The sequence below is a fragment of the Rhinoraja longicauda genome, chromosome 6 (assembly GCF_053455715.1).
Source record: "Rhinoraja longicauda isolate Sanriku21f chromosome 6, sRhiLon1.1, whole genome shotgun sequence".
NCBI lineage: Eukaryota > Metazoa > Chordata > Chondrichthyes > Rajiformes > Arhynchobatidae > Rhinoraja > Rhinoraja longicauda.
The window spans coordinates 13,519,044-13,535,706 of record NC_135958.1 but is presented as its reverse complement, the minus strand read 5'-3'; the positions used below and the strand labels follow the sequence as shown (position 1 = coordinate 13,535,706).

At 43.9% G+C, this 16,663-nt stretch overlaps 1 protein-coding gene across 1 annotated transcript in view; it reads right to left on the bottom strand.

The window, feature by feature from the left end:
* ldhd (lactate dehydrogenase D) overlaps positions 1–16,338 on the bottom strand; it is a 38,256-nt gene extending 21,918 nt beyond the window's left edge. The window contains exons 1-5 of the mRNA XM_078400487.1: positions 16,217–16,338; positions 10,928–11,040; positions 7,194–7,335; positions 2,356–2,497; positions 408–567 (exon numbers count right to left, since the gene is read on the bottom strand). Of these exons, the coding sequence (XP_078256613.1) occupies positions 408–567; positions 2,356–2,497; positions 7,194–7,335; positions 10,928–11,040; positions 16,217–16,297 (638 nt within the window). The 5' untranslated portion in view covers positions 16,298–16,338. The remainder of the gene's footprint in view (positions 1–407; positions 568–2,355; positions 2,498–7,193; positions 7,336–10,927; positions 11,041–16,216) is intronic.
* Positions 16,339–16,663: the final 325 nt, after the last annotated feature.

Below are 16,663 nucleotides of genomic sequence, written 5' to 3'. Positions count from 1 at the left end.
TCAGACTGCTACATGACTGAGCGACCACAGACCTCTTAGGGCAAGAATCCTAAAGAGTCCTTGCCCTTTGGGTGAAATGTCTTCTCACCTTGTCCTGAATGGCCAATCCTTATTTTGAGACTATGAACCCTAGGTTATAGACCCCCTCAGCCTGCTGAAATGTCATCTAGCCTCATCTAAATAAGAACTTAGTGTGACTCAATGAGATAACTTCTCCAGGAACTATAGAATGCCATGTTAGATAAAATGCTGAAGGCAGACACATAAATGCTGGAGTAACTCAGCGGGACAGGCAGCATGTCTGGAGAGAAGCAATGGGTGACGTTTCGGGTCGAGACCCTTCTTCAGACTAGATAAAATGCTATTTAACAAGGAGTGGTATTTTATGCTTTACTTGCTTTCAGTACCTCGACCTCCTTTCTGCTCCTGCTGTGTACATGATGCTTCCATCAGCCAGCACCACTTCCAAGTTGATCACGTTCTCCCTCATCGTGCCGTACCGTACCGCATTCGTACCCGAGGCGCTGGTGGCGGCCATTCCGCACAGGGAAGCATCCGCTCCCGGATCTGTGGAAGAAAAGGGAGTCTGTGAGGAGTCACCAGAAGGCTCCTCGTCTCTTCTTCGCTTTGCTCCGTCCCTCCACCTGAATGGATTCTCATTTTCACCACAAACCCCCAACAGGCGTTACCATTATCCCCATTTGCCCACCACTCCTATAATGGACACAACGCAAGCAAACCATCATACATTCATAGTCAGACAGCACAGAACCAGGCCCTTCAGCCCACCAAGTCTATGCTGACCATCAAGCACCCATTTAAAACTCATCCCATTTTATTCTCTCCACTTTCTCATCAACTTTCCCCAGATCCTACCAGATACCTACACACTAGGAGAAACGTACAGAGGCCATATACCCACGCACTCGGAAAAATGTACTGAGGCCATATACCTACACACTGGAGAAATGTACAGAGGCCATATACCTACGCACTGGAGAAATTCACAGAGGCCTACTATTAACTTACCTACTAACCCACACATCTTTGGGATTGGAAAACAAACAGAGCGCCCAGAGGAAGCCCATGTGGTCACAGGGAGAACGTGCAAACTCCACATAGGAGGCAGCAAAGGGCAGGTTTGAACCCTGGTCACCTTACCTGGAGCTGTAAGGCTGCACCGTGCTGCCCTATTTCGGGTGAGACTTAATGAATTCCTATTGAAAGATGCTGTCTATGACATTTAAACCGCTGCAGACCTCTTGATTATTAAATCGGACCCATGTGAAGGTTGTACATTTTCCCTGTGACCTGCGTGGGTTTTCTCCAGGTGCCCACACACCCAAAGACGTACAGGTTTATAGGCTAATTGGCTTGGTGAAATTGTACAAGGCTGTCCTTCGCTGCCTTCGGTGTGGAGTTTGCCCACTAAATTGTCCCTTGTACAATGATAGTGCGGGGATCTCTGGTCAGCGCAGACTCGGTGGGCCGAAGGGCCTGTTTCCACTCAATATCTCTAAACTAAACCTAACAGGACCTCACTATAAGCGTTGATATCTTTATTCGAGAAAAACTTCACCTGTGAAATCTCTTTCATAGCACCATCAGAGACAATGTAGTAAAATCAGAATAATTTCCCACAGGGCAAGGTCCAGAATAATGCAACCATACATGGCGAGAACAAACATGCAGCCACAGGTGCTGCTGGCTTTGTCTTGCTGGCAAATCGAGCACTGGTTAGAGGATGTGTACATTTCTGAGGAGGTCAATCTGATAATCAATATGCTTAGTTTGGTCTGGCGATACAGCATGGAAACAGGCCCTTCAGCCCACTGAGTCAATACCGACCTTCGATTACCCGTTGACACCAGTTCTATGTTATCTCACTTTCCCATCCCTTCCCTACAATATAGGGTCTGGTTTACAGATTCCAATTAACCTTCAAAGCCGCACGTCTTTGGGATGTCAAGAGCGTTTTATTGTCATATGTCCCGAAATGGAACATTGAAATTCTTACTTGCCTGTGGGAAGAAACCGGAGAACCTGGAGGAAACCCATGCAGTCACGGGGAGAACGTGCAAATTTCACACAGATAGCACCCAAGATCAGGATTGAACCCGGTTCTCTGGTGTTGCGAGGCAGCAGCTCGACCAGCTGCGGCACTGTGAGATCAGCAGCTCGACCAGCTGCGGCACTGTGAGATCAACAGCTCAACCAGCTGCGGCACTGTGAGATCAGCAGCTCGACCAGCTGCGGCACTGTGAGATCAGCAGCTCGACCAGCTGTGGCACTGTGAGATCAGGTGTCCTGAGGAGTTCAGGGTCCATTTCATGGGCACACTTAAGCCAAACTTACCCACTGGAAACCAGAGTCCACTGCCTCGCAGGTAGTTATTCAGGCTTTTTCTGGTGACTCCTGGTTCCACTGTCACATCAAAGTCAACTGTATTGAGTTCCACGACTTTATCCATCTTTGTGAGGTCAAAGCACACACCTCCCTAATGAGAAAAGAAGCAACAGATGTCAGAGACTCCATTAGTCACTGGGAGAGAGGAGGCAAGGTGGTGAGAACAAACATTAAGAAAGCATTTGTAGGACAGACACTGAAACCAGTCCAGTACATATGTGAGGCAGGACTGGAAGCAATATGGATGAGTTAAACACTCTGAAGTGTCCTGAAAGTCATTGGTTTGAGGGCAATTAAGGATGGGTGATACAGATCAGTGACACTCACGTTGCCATGAATTAATTAGAAAATATAGTGATTAAAGACCAGACTTGTAAAAAATAGATTTATAGCACAATATTGTATTCTGCAACTACCTTTGAAAAATGTTCTGTTTGCGTAGCATGTTTAAATTTCATTTTAGTATCTCGCAAATGAAAATAAAACTGTTTATTCTAGGGATTAGTTCTGCGCTGAGGTTAGGGTTGAGTTGGTTGTTCTTCTTGTCTCTAATGTTCTGTAATAGTAATAACCAGGCAGAGAAATTGGTGGAAGGTGTCATTAGAAAGCGCCTGGTTTAATAGGAACCCTATTAGTGGGACTTCCTGTAGAGAAACCCAAATGAAAGGCAGGAACAATTTTGTTGAATAATTTATAGAGATGCTTTGAAGTAAACAAGATACTTATTTATTTTGGATATAAATCAGTTTGTGTGATGGCGTCTGTTCCAATAGTTTAAAAGTGGGAAATCAATTAAAACCCTTAAAAAGCAGCATCCATCTAACAATGGTGCACCCAATGGAGCTGCTGCCTCACAGCACCAGAGGCCTGGGTTTGATCCTGACCTCTCTTCCTATTTGCATGGAGTTTGCACAATCTCCCTACAACTATGTTTCTACCTTCTCAGTGCACTGGTTTCCTTCCATATCCCACACAGACAAGCTTCACCACACGAATCTCAGGGCTGGAAGAGTTAAATTACAAGGGCACGTTGCATAAACCTGACTGCTTTTACATTGTGCACAGTACAAAGGGGCATAGTGATCAGATCAAAGTGCGACAGGCAAATACCAAGCAAGGATGGGAACTGTCTCAAAATTCGAGAGTGAAAATAAGAATAAATTCTGAACGGAAATGCGGAAATTTGGACTCCTTTCCCCAAGCAGCCACAAGGTCGGTTGCTGGGTCAGTTAAAGGTTTTGAGTAGGAGATGGATATTCGTTTTGTTAGGCATGATATCCTGACAAATGGGAAGAGCTGTACAAATTGAACAGCGGTATAGATTAACTACAATCTAGCCAAACAGCAACAGAAGGGTTTTCATAGTTTACTCCTTTTTATCAGCTCATAAACAGAAATACTTCTGAACTATATATTACTAAACAGGTTGCGTGGAATATATGAGTCAACTTTAAACAGACAATCATCTTTGCTGAACCTAAATTTCAAGCGGCCCGTTCAGATCCAAAGAAAGACATGAGGGAAAAATTGTAAATAGAATGAAAAACATAACAGTCAAATATAAGAGGGCAATGAGAATGGGGAATAGTTCAAAAGGATTTTTTTTAAATTATCCCCCCCTACCCACTCCCCGCCCAAGCCAAGTACAACATCATAGTAATGTCAGGCAAGAGGAGAACAGAACTTCCTTGAGTTGCTCAAAAGTTAAAGCAAGCATCACCAGTAATCTGGGACATAGCTCAGGATGAAGGGGACCACGCACGCATTCCCGAGTGTCAAACTAGGAGAGTGCCAACTCATAAATCACCTTTACTACAGATTTGACTCATACTAATCCATTTAATTCACCACTCAGTACCGTTGGTCTGATTTCTGATGCTAAGACTAGGTTGGAAGTTTGTCTTCTGCCTGCAACCAAGATTGAGGACCATTTATGGTGCATATTTGGCCTGCTCAATCCACATCAGAAAACTCCCTCAACCATATATTAAATAACACGGTGCAAGATGATACTTTTCTCATTGTTTTAGCTTTACACAGGCGTATGTTGTAATTACTACTGCAGGAATAACTGTACTTACATCCATGAAGGGTCCCACCTTTAGAAGCTCAGTGCCCCACCCAGACTGTAAACGTGCAATTAATTCAAAGAAGCTGGAAACAGCCAGATACGGTGACGCTGTGCCTGCTGCTGCCCTTGTGGTGTTAATTTTCTAAAGTGAGAGTGGAATGATTTGTCCAGGCTCCGTGTACAAGCAGAATTTATGCAGCTGTCCAAATGCCAGGAGACCACCCGACCCCTTTTCTAACCTCCCTGGCAGGGATCAAAGGAATGCAAACCATTCCATTTGGGACCAGTTTGGTTGCAAGAGATGCTGGAATTTGACCGTATCAGTCTGTCTTTGGACTCCACTCCAGCTTTTTAGATGCCGTTTGCTCCCTTATTCCTCCTCTCTCCCGAGACACCAACAAGACATTGGGGGGGATATGCCCTGAGCGGGGAATTCGGTTCACCAGCTCCACGATGTGCCCATGTGCCAGTAGGCCTGTGAGCTGCATGTCTCCTCTGAGATCTACTGAAGCTTTAGTCTGGGGCTGGAAATGTCCCAGTGCCTGAGGACGCACAGCAGAGGATTAGCCTCTAGACAGACAACTGACACAGAGAGAGAGAGACTTACTCACATAGTGCAAGTAGAAAGTGATAAGTGTGTAAAACACACCGGCACACAGAAAGTTAGCAGCAAACAGCACACTAACCCGCTTTTCACTTACCTGTGGTAAGTGATAGAGATATTTCTAGGATAACACGTGAAATGCTGTACTGTAATTGTCTGTTACAGGAGGCTGGTGTTAAATTATCACCTTAAAATGTCAAAGTACTATTTCGGTTACTTTGAGCAGAATAATGAGCGAGTGTTTCAAAACTATGATTGGCATTTCTTTTTGGAAGGTTTGGTAAATGTTGCATCAAAAGCAATCGTACATTTTTATAAAGAAAAGGAGTTATTTAAAAGGAATAGGATTATGTGAGTGTGGCTGTCATGCAGCTATTATCAAGAACTGTCTGCAGCACCAGACCTATTGGTTACAGAGGTCGATCATAATTAATCCAAGGACCCAATAAGGACCGGCTCTTTGTTCTAACATCTGCCATTGCCGACTCCCTCCACCCTTCTCTCCGGTTCTCTGGTCCTCGAGGGCAGGCAGGGGCCAGGCTTGGCGGCTTCCCTCTTCAGGCGGGTTTCCTGGGTCAACAGTAGGCAAGCAGGCCTGCTGCTAGGGTACGTCCAAGGCCCAAAAGTCCTTGCATTCCCGGCAAATCCCTTCTAAAGTCAACAAGCAGCTCCTTGGTCTTGCTAACGTCGAGAGCAATGATTGTTGTTCTGGCACCATTCAATCAGATTTTCAACCCCCCTCCTGTACTCTTTGAGGCATCATTACCTGTTATTCAACAATGGTGACATCGGCAGCAAATTTAAAGATGGCGTTGAGGATGTGTTTGGCTGGGCAGTCATGGGTATAGAGTGAGTAGAGAAGGGGACTGAGCATATAGTCTTGAGGTGCCCCTGTGACGATGATTAGCAAGGAAGAAATGTTGTTGTCCAATTCGTACTGATTGCAGTCTGTTGATGAGGAAGTTGAGGATCGAAATACATGGAGCAGAGGCACAGTACTCTTGAGTTTAATGACAAGCTTGGAGGCGATGATGATGTTGAACGTACTCGATGAACAACAGCCTGGCGTACAAGTTCTTATTGTCCAAGTGGCCCAGTGCAGAGTCTAGAGCCAGCGAGATCACAACCCCTTTTAATCTGTGTGTCATTACATGAATTATAGTATCCCTTGGTTCCCTTTCATAATCAAACTTTGATCATTCGTTGTTGCATAGACATAGCAAATGAACCTCAACAAAGAACTCTGAAAACACCTCTTGAGATCACCTTCATAGCAATCGCATTCACACACCTTTATCATGAAAATAAACAGAGAGTAGCTGTTTAATTTCTTTGCCGCTTCCTTATTCCCCAATATGATTTCTTCTTTTCCTATCCATGAGGGGTTCACATAACCTTTTGATAATCTTTTACTTTTTGCATATCTATAGAATATTTTACAGTTTTTTTACTTTGTTTTATATTCCACATTCACCTCCCTTAGCAATGTTTTGGTCTTCCTTTGCTGAAATTAAAAATCTCCCAATCCCCAGACTTGCTGGTCTTTTTGACAATATTATAAGCCTTTTCCTTTGATCTAAATTTATCTTTAGCTTCCTTTCTTAGCCACTAGGCTGTTTCCCCTTTTGGAATTTCATGCCTTAAAGGGATATATATTTGCAGTAAACTACATATTCATTTGTAAACTGTAAGCCATTGCTTGTTTACCATCACATCATTGAATTTAGTTTTCCCAGTCTACTGGAGCCAGCACAACCCTGGTGCAGTTCTTTGTTTAGAGTTAACATAGAAACATAGACATAGAAACATAGAAAATAGGTGCAGGAGTAGGACATTCGGCCCTTTGAGCCAGCACTGTCATTCAATATGATCATGGCTGATCATCCAAAATCAGTACTCCATTCCTGCTTTCTCCTTACATCCCTTGATTCTGTTAGCCCTAAGAGCTATATCTAACTCTCTCTTGAATACATCCAGTGAATTGGCCTCCACTGTCTTCTGTGGCAGACAATTCCACACTTCCACAGAGAATTAAGACACTAGTGTCAATTGGACTAAATCATTTTCAGTCTCCATCTGATGTCCAATCACATGTTAATGTAGTGTGCCTACCCTCAGGGCCACGACGCCTCCTTCCAGCCCTGTGCTTGTACCAAAGGGGATGATGGGGAGGTCGTTCGCCCAACATATTGCAGCCAGTCTGCTGACCTGGTCCACATTCTGTGGCCACACCACGATATCTGGAGGTTTGCACCTTCACATACAAAGGAACAGTGTCGATAACGTGTGGATTCAGCACATCAATATTCCAAATACAAGACATACTAACATTGAACATAGATTGGTACAGCACTAGAACAGGTCCTTCAGACCACAATGTCTATGCCACTGAACATGATGCCAAGTTCAACTAATCTCCTCTGCCGGATCCATATTTCTCCATACCATGCACATGCAGGTGTCTATCCTAAAGTCTCTAAATGCCACTATCGTATCTGCATCAACCACTGGCCCTGGCAGCCCGTTCCAAGCACACGCCACTCTCTCTGTCAAAAAGCTCTCTACTCATCTTTAAACCTTGCCCCTCTCACCTTGAAGCTATGCCCTCTGGTCTTTGACATTTCTACCCAGAAAAGGTTCTGACTGTCTACCCTATCTGTGCTTCATTTATATCATTTTATAACTTTGTTCCCCTCTGCCTTCGATGTTCCAGAGACAATTATAGAAAAGTGTAATTTATTTAGAGAAATATATTGTTGACCATTTAATTTAAAAGGGGGTTAGATTTTGCTTTCTGAAATACGAACAACAATCCATCAATCTTTATTTAGACCCAGTACCGTTTATTGTATCAGCCATCCAAACCTTAACATCTACCAACCTTCTTAATTATTCTAATATTTACCATCTTTTGCTCAGCTTTAATTTTTGTGTGGACCTAGAATTGGGGTCACATTGTGGTCAGTTGGCAGAGGCATAAAATAAGCAGCAAAGACCAACACCCCATTCCCAACACCCATTTGACAAACAACTGGAACCAGACACTTCTCAGGTTTACTGGGGGGTTTAGGAAAAGCAAGAGGAAGAAACGGAGGACTTGAAATTATTCAATGTTGTTCATGATCGTGGGTCACACAAAGCACCCCAGAGCTAATGCAACACCACTGAGTTGTCAATACTGTTGTAATGTTTGTAGTGAAGTAACCAGCTTTTGCATTACAGGGTCCTAGCAAGAGAAATGGCTAATTCAAAGTCTTTCAGTCACTTTGGTCGAGTGATATGTATGGTTAAGGGAAAGTACTTTCATGGGGTTTGCCTGGTCACCTGGATGAATGAATTTCACCAAGTTTAGTTTAGATTGCTATTGAAGATAAAAACAGTTTTCATTTGGTCAGAGTGAACTGGATGTGAGTAGACAAATGGCTGTCCCTGACACTTTTGAAGCAAGTGGCTTAAATGAATGGCATCCCAAGTCTGGTTTCACCAGGATCGCTTAATGGCCAATGTAAACAATGACACTGCATGTCACTGGTAGACGTTCAAGGCAAACAACCTCTATGTCACAGTTTGTGGCAAAACCATAATCAAAGGTACTGTCCTAACATATACATGATCATAATCAGTAAAAATAAAGGGGAATGTCGCATCTCTCCACTTGATTCATCGTGTCATGGAATGAAGATAGGCACAACGTGCTGGAGTAACTCAGCGGGACAGGCAGCATCTCTGGAGAGAAGGAATGGGTGACGTTTTGGGTTGAGACTGAAGTTCAGTCAGAGGAAGGGTCTTGACCCGAAACGTCACCCATTCATTCTCTCCAGAGATACTGCCTGTCCGCTGAGTTACTCCAGCTTTTTGTGTCTATCTTCAGTTAAAACCAGCATCCGCAGTTCCTTCCTACATGAATCATAGAATGATGCGGCAGTCAGGAGGCATTCATATTAGAAATTAATTTATTGAATAATTAAAATCTTTCTATTAGTACTAACTCTCTCTCTCTCCCCTCTTAGAGGGTACTCCTGAGAACTTACTAAGACTGTGGTCAGCGGTCTTTAAAATCTCCGTCAAAGCTTCTGTGTAAACGTCTGCACAGGGCAATATTAAAAGCTGATCTGAAACTAGAAAGTACTGCAGGTACTGGAATGTTAAGCAAAAAACAAACTGCTAGAGGAACTCAGCAGGTCAGGCAGCATCTGTGGAGGGAAATGGACAGGTGGCATTTCAGGTCTTTCTTTAAACTGATGACGAAACAGGGAGAATGTGGATGAGAGATGAGGAGAAGGGGTGGAGCAAGAACTAGTAAGTGAAGGTGGATTCAGGTGAGATGGGGTTGATTGGCAAATGAGTCAGGTGGGAGAGAGAAGGATTGGAGATAGTAAGAAGGCTGGAGATGAAGTGAAGACAAAAGGGTTTACTGAGGGTGGAATCTAATAAAGCAGGAAGATGAGCAGTGAAATGTAAAACCAGGCAGAGGGACTAGGGAAGGGTAGGAGATGAACAGATGGAGGGCAAAAGAACGGGGTGACGTTGTGGGGGAGTGGAAAGGACTGTGTGTGTGGAGGGGGAGGAACTGAGAAAGATGACGTAGGGAGGGTGGGAGGTTACCTGAAATTGGAGAACTCAACGTTTTCTTGCCCTTGAGGTGTAGGTTAACCAAACAGGATATGAGGTGCGGTTCTTCCAGTTTGTGTGTAGCCTCACTGTGGCAATGGAGGAGGCCAAAGACATACAGGTAGATATGGAAAGGGGAAGAGGAATTAAAATGGCTTGCAACCAGGAGCTCCAACGTACCCTGGTGGATTGATAAACTCAAACTCAAAAAGCAGTCGCCTAGTCTACGCTTGATTCCACTGACGTAGAGGTGGCGACATTGAGAGCACCAAATGTATTAGAGGAGATTGGCGGAGGAGCAAGTAAACCTATGGTTCACGTGGAAGGTCTGTTGGGGACCCTGAGGGAGGAGGTGTAAAGGACAAGTGTTGCATATCCTGTGGATGCAGGGTCAGTGCCTGCGAAGAGGATCGGGTGGGAGGAGCAAATCAAGGAGGCCAAATTAATGGTGGCATAGTGGTACTGCATGAACGTTGCTGCCTCACAGCGCCAGAGACCTGGGGTAAACCCTGATTAGTGTACGTTCTTCCTGTGAACGAGTGTGTTTTCTCCAGTTGCCCCAGTTTCCTCCAACATTCCAAAGACGTGCAGGTTTGCAGGCTAATTGGCTTCTGTAAATTACCCCTAGTGTGTAGGATGTGAAAGTGGGATAACATAGAACAAGTGCACGGGTGATTGATGGTTGGCGTGAACTCGTTAGCTAAAGGGCCTGTTTCCACGTTGTATCTCCAAGTTGTGGTGAGAGAGGTCTCTGCAGAAGGCGGAAAGGAGGTGGGGACGTGAAGATGAGATCAGTGGCAGGATCGCTTCTAATTTTGCCTGTGCCGCACCCAACCCAAAGTCATTTGCAGAAAAGTGGAATCAAACAGACCTGCTGTGCTGCACATTTGACAGAACTGAGGACAAGGGGGGTTAAAACTGAACACCTCAACTGAACCTAGATAAAGTGCTGAACCAACCCAACCCCAGGGGATGGACCTGAGCAGACCACAAAGTGATACACAATGTGGGCTTGGGTACCCACCCTCTGCCAAATGCTGCTCGATGTCTCTCCTACGAGGCTCCTTGGGGCATTTTCAATGCTAGAGGGGCTGTATCAACATTAGCCAAGAATCACACGCAACATCTGACTTCCCAGCAACCATAAACCTTTCAATTTACAAATTCCAGTAAACTGATTTAAGAGGAGCTCTAAAACCACAATATTTTTCCAAAATGAAAGCTCAAACTCCTACCTGTGGTATGATTCATCTTTTCCATGCTGCTCCCGCACTGCAGTTGATGTGGAAATGTTGTCAGCTCCTGCTACAGCTCGCAGAGCGTCTGTAACGTCCCTATTCAAACATCTCTGAAGGGAAAGAGCACAGCATTCAGACAAAACCTTGCAACATTAATTGGCCCCTCTGTTTGCCTTTTGAAAAAAAAATTAAAAATCTTCCCCCCCACTTCACCCTTTCATTAGGTCGGCAATATGTGGATAGGATTTTCTTCTCCCCTATGGTGACACGGTGGCGCAGCGGTAGAGTTGCTGCCTTATAGCACCAGAGACCCAGGTTCAATCCTGACTACTGGTGCTGTCTGTGTGGAGTTTGTACATTCTCCCGGTGACCTGCGTGGGTTTTCTCCGTTTCCTCCCACACCAAAGACTTACAGTTTTGTAGGTTAATTGGCTTGGTATAATTGTAAATTGACCCGAGTGAATGTCGGATGGTGTTAATGTGCGGGGACCTCTGGTCGGTGCGGACTCAGTGGGCCAAAGGGCCTGTTTTTGCGCTCTTTCTCTAAAGGGAGGTTACGTTGCCCAGTGTGCAACTAATTAGATCTACAAACCATGTTCAGTGCGTGGATGCCAGCTGCCATGGTGCTCAAGACTGTGGAAAGGGAAGGGGATGGTGGTGGGAACTCCAGTATACAGTCGTTTCAACCCGATTTCAAACTATGGCTTGTGAAGTCTGCATCAGTGACAACTCAAAGGTATTTATTCACAAAGTGCTGGTGTAACTCAGCAGGTCGGGCAGCATCTCGGGAGAGAAGGAATGGGTGACGTTTCGGGTCGAGACCCTTGAAGGGTCTCGACCCGAAACGTCACCCATTCCTTCACTCCCGAGATGCTGCCTGACCTGCTGAGTTACTCCAGCACTTTGTGAATAAATACCTTCGATTTGTACCAGCATCTGCAGTTATTTTCTTATACTCAGTGACAACTCAACCGCCTCAGCTGATCAGGCCACTGGATCCTTCATTTGGACTCGAATGTCGATTGGCACCTCGTATTCCTGGATCCCTGTCTCCACAAAACAAAAAAAAATTACAAAAAGCTGCAGAAACTCAGCATCTCTGGAGCATACTTTATTATCACATGACATGTGACAGTGAGATTCTTTGTTTTGCATACTACACACAAGGTATGCAGAGTCTCCACGACAAAGTTACGACATATTCAATGGATCCCTCTTGCACTGTCAGACTTGGTTTTTTAAAATTGTGTTATGCACTAATATCTTGTTTTTTGCAGTCATTTTTCTTTAAGAAATGTTGTGCAATTTATGTATAATTTATGTGTGTGTTTGTCTGAGTCTTTGTGCCTTCGATGCTGCCAGAAGCAAGAATTTTCAATGTACTTGTACCTCACTGTACTTGTGCATATATGAAAGCAAATTCAAGTTGACTTACGTATTGAGGTATGACAGCCAAAAGCAGGAAGGAAATGTTAAACTTGTACATTAGGCTGTGGATGCAGATTCACTAGGCTGCAGCCAGGATGGAGGGAGTTAAATTTCTGCACAAGGATTACTTTTGTTCATTGTGATTGATTAAATTAACTGATACATGCCTTCAAAACAATGGGACTAAATGCCCGGTGGTTACAAACTAATGAGTATTTGGCCCATGGGAAGACTGTTGCTGAGGGTTGTGATTCCAGCTGAGCACTTTCCTTCCATCTCGTGTTGAGAGTACTGCTTGGGGAAAACAGTACATGCACACAGACATGGCAGAGAAGAAATTGAGGCAGTGCAGCGTAGGTTCACGAGATTGATCCCTGGGATGGTGGGACTGTCATATGAGGAAAGATTGAAACGACTAGGCTTGTATACACTGGAATTTAGAAGGATTTAGAAGGATGAGAGGAGATCTTATCGAAACGTATAAGATTATTAAGGGGTTGGACACGTTAGAGGCAGGAAACATGTTCCCAATGTTGGGGGAGTCCAGAACAAGGGGCCACAGTTTGAGAATAAGGGGTAGGCCATTTAGAACTGAGATGAGGAAAAACCTTTTCAGTCAGAGAGTTGTGAATCTGTGGAATTCTCTGCCTCAGAAGGCAGTGGAGGCCAATTCTCTGATTGCATTCAAAAGAGAGCTGGATAGAGCTCTTAAGGATAGCGGAGTCAGGGGGTATGGGGAGAAGGCAGGAACGGGGTACTGATTGAGAATGATCAGCCATGATCACATTGAATGGCGGTGCTGGCTCGAAGGGCCGAATGGCGTCCTCCTGCACCTATTGTCTGTTGTCTATTGATGAAAGGGGATCTTATAGAGACATAGAAAATTATAAAGGGACTGGACAAGCTAGATGCAGGAAAAATGTTCCCAATGTTGGGAGAGTCCAGAACCAGGGGCCACAGTCTTGGAATAAAAGGGAGGCCATTTAAAACTGAGGTGAGAAGGAACTTTTTCACCCAGAGAGTTGTGAATTTGTGGAATTCGCTGCCACAGATGGCAGTGGAGGCCAAATCACTGGATGAATTTAAGAGAGAGTTAGATAGAGCTCTGGGGGCTAGTGGAATCAAGGGCTATGGGGAAAAGGTGGGCACAGGTTACTGATTGTGGATGATCAGCCGTGATCACAATGAATGGCGGTGCTGGCTCGAAGGGCCAAATGGCCTCCTCCTGCACCTATTTTCTATGTTTCTAAAATATTAAGGGACAAAGTAATAACACAGGAGGAAAATGAGAAAGTGGCAGAAATTAAATCAACAAGAGGTTGAGGTTAGAATTCAAAATGTTTATGCAAAAACTGGAAAAGAAACCGTGACAAATATATTTCAAAGCAGTACTAAGTTCTAAGCGATAAAAATTAAAATGATGAAAGCAAATAGAAATTGTAGCAGGTGTATTATGTTAAACTTTCAATTTTTTTAATAATACAATGTCAAGGAATATTAAAAGAGCCAGCAGGTAAAATTCAATGTCCATGTCCATGAGAAATTGATTCATGCGTTAATATATGGCTGAGTTAATTTGCATGTAAAAATTATAATGAAACTCACAAAAACTTATTAATAGAGATAGGTGTACAAGATAGTTTATTCCAAGCCACAAAAAAATGTGGTAAAGGAAATGAGAGAGTATACACATTAAATTTAGCAAGGACACAAAACTAAAATTAAGTTATGTACTTCACTTTGTCATGTATCATATTTCCCCTTTCCTATCCTCATCAAAAAGTGCTGACTCCTAGCTGAAGGTACAGATTCACTGGTCCCTTAACATCACTTCTTACATATGAATCCTGAAGATTAGCATGGCCTGTCTGTTCATTCAGAGAATGCATCCAGCCCGTTCTAGTGAAAATAACCCCTATCCCCATTCCCGGGAGCTAAAACCAGAATTAACCTGGCTGGAGTCTAAATCACAATGTAGACCAAGGGCACCGAACCTGGAAATTCCCATGCCGTATGTAACACTGGATATACCCCAACAACTTAAACATTGTTGAATCCTTTTTGTACGCAAAGTTTGGTACAATACTGCTTGTAAATAAAAATCATGAAGAACAATCTAAAGTACGACAATTCATAAGCATTGCCTGGGTGTTTTAGCCACTCAGTGTACGAGTTCCAGCTGTGACTTTCTTATGTGTTTACAAACACTTTCTTTTATTAAATAGCAACAGCTATTGTAAGCACTTACACGTTAATTTGAATAAAAAAGTTATTTGGGTTTATTTTTATTAAACTATTATTTTGTTGCACGAGTCTTAGACTCAAAACATTTTACAGCTTAATTATTTTGAAATGATTTCTGTGGTAGGCAGCTTGTTTGCATTTGATAATGGGAAGGTGAACTATACAAGAAGTTCCAGCAACCACAAACTGTTAACCTTGCTGACAATGGTGGTTCAGTTGCTGTCAGTGGCTCTAATGCAACCACATCACAGAGCGATTAGGGAGAGGGATTATATTTGTGAGTTGTCGTTGAGGCCAAATTACAATCATAATGAACTGCATTTATTTTTGAGCCTAACTAAAAATAACTGACACCCAAGCTGATATTTGACGGCGAATGGTTTCAACTTCACGGGAAAGGGAGCTGGTCATTTGGTCCTTCGAGTCCATGCCAACCATCATTCGGTAAGGTCAGAACAGATCCTTTAGCACAATCCTATCTTCCCGCAAATACCTTTGCAATCCTCGATTCCCTGAGTGGCTACAAATCTATTACTCTCCTTCTTGAGTGTCCTCAGAAGTTGACAATTTTTGTTCCTCTGAGGTTGACTCATAAAGGTTTAATGCAAGCAGTTGCTCACTTCAGTTCTCAGTGACAAAACGCTTATTCCATTCCCCAGGACAAGTGAAATACCCTCCCATTATATAATTGGTCAAATGCCTTAAGAATTTGTTAAGGTTGCATCTCACTTTTACTTATTATGACATTATTGATTATTATATATATCCAAGGGTAGGTGAGTATTAAATGTATTAAAGAGGAGTTGATAACATGATATAGGTAGAGGTAGAACGAGAAATTGAGAAAGGTCGAGAGAGGTAAAGACACGTAAATAAGGGAAATGTTCTTGCTCTCCTGACAACCAGTGTAAAACAGATGGGCTGAATGGCCTTCTGTGCTGCAATAAAATAAGAAACTTGAGTTCTGAAAGATTACAGCCCGTGTTAATTCCACAACTGGTGCTGAAGTAAAGACCAGAGTATTTGACCACTTTTTGTCCCATCAATTGTAAACCAACATTCACTTTCGTTGGGAGTTTGTGCCTGAACTAACCCGTGTTGGCTCAGCAGTTGGAAACTAATTTAATGCTGTAGTTATGTTACATCTGTTAAGCAGCATCAGTCAATGTCAAAGTACTCTTCCCCACTGGTACACACCAAATGGGTTTTTTTCTTCTTACAAAGTCGGTACTTGCAGTTTTTCGCCTGTTGAATGGTTAATTTGCCAGTATTGTACTTTCAACCTTTTACCCAACTAGTGTAACATTCAAAAACTATTCATTTAATATACATGCACGACCAAACCTGTCCTTAGATTTAAAGGTCAAATGAATATTGACTGAACTTGAATTGACCTCTGTGGAGTAGTTTCGATATATATATATCTATATATAAATATAAATGGATTGGAAAACTGCGGGGCCTAGTTGGGGGGGGGGGTGTTGCGGTTCCTTCTACGCCCAGAACCGGCGATGGGCTGCAGAGGCCGCCGTGGGCGAGGGGTTGGTGAGGTTTAGCGGGCGGCCCGGACACCTCCACCTCCTCCTCCATCTCCACCTCCTCCGCCGCCTGTACCTTGGGCTGAAGCCGGTGGTTTCTCCAGCCTGCGACACGTTTGAGAGCCGGGAAGGCGCGGAGCAGCGAGTGCAGGGCCATGGAGCGGACGCCGCCGCGAGACGGATACACTCTGCAATGGATACACTCTCCACTAGATAGATACACTCTCCACTGGATACAAGTGCGCGGCCGCGCTCTCGCGCCCCTGGCGTCTCCCGCCCGCACTGCAGCCGCGTGCTCCCTTCCCCACCTCTACAATAAAAGTGCTGAAGTAACTCAACGAGTCACACAGCATCTCTGGAGAACATGGATAATGACATTTCTAGTCCCGACCCGAAACGTCACCTATCCATGTTCTCCAGAGATGCTGCCTGACCTGTGGAGTTACTCCACTACTTTGTGTGCATTTTTAAAAGTCCATAATGTAAATGAATGATTTAGTGGAGCACTTCCCAGATCTGACCT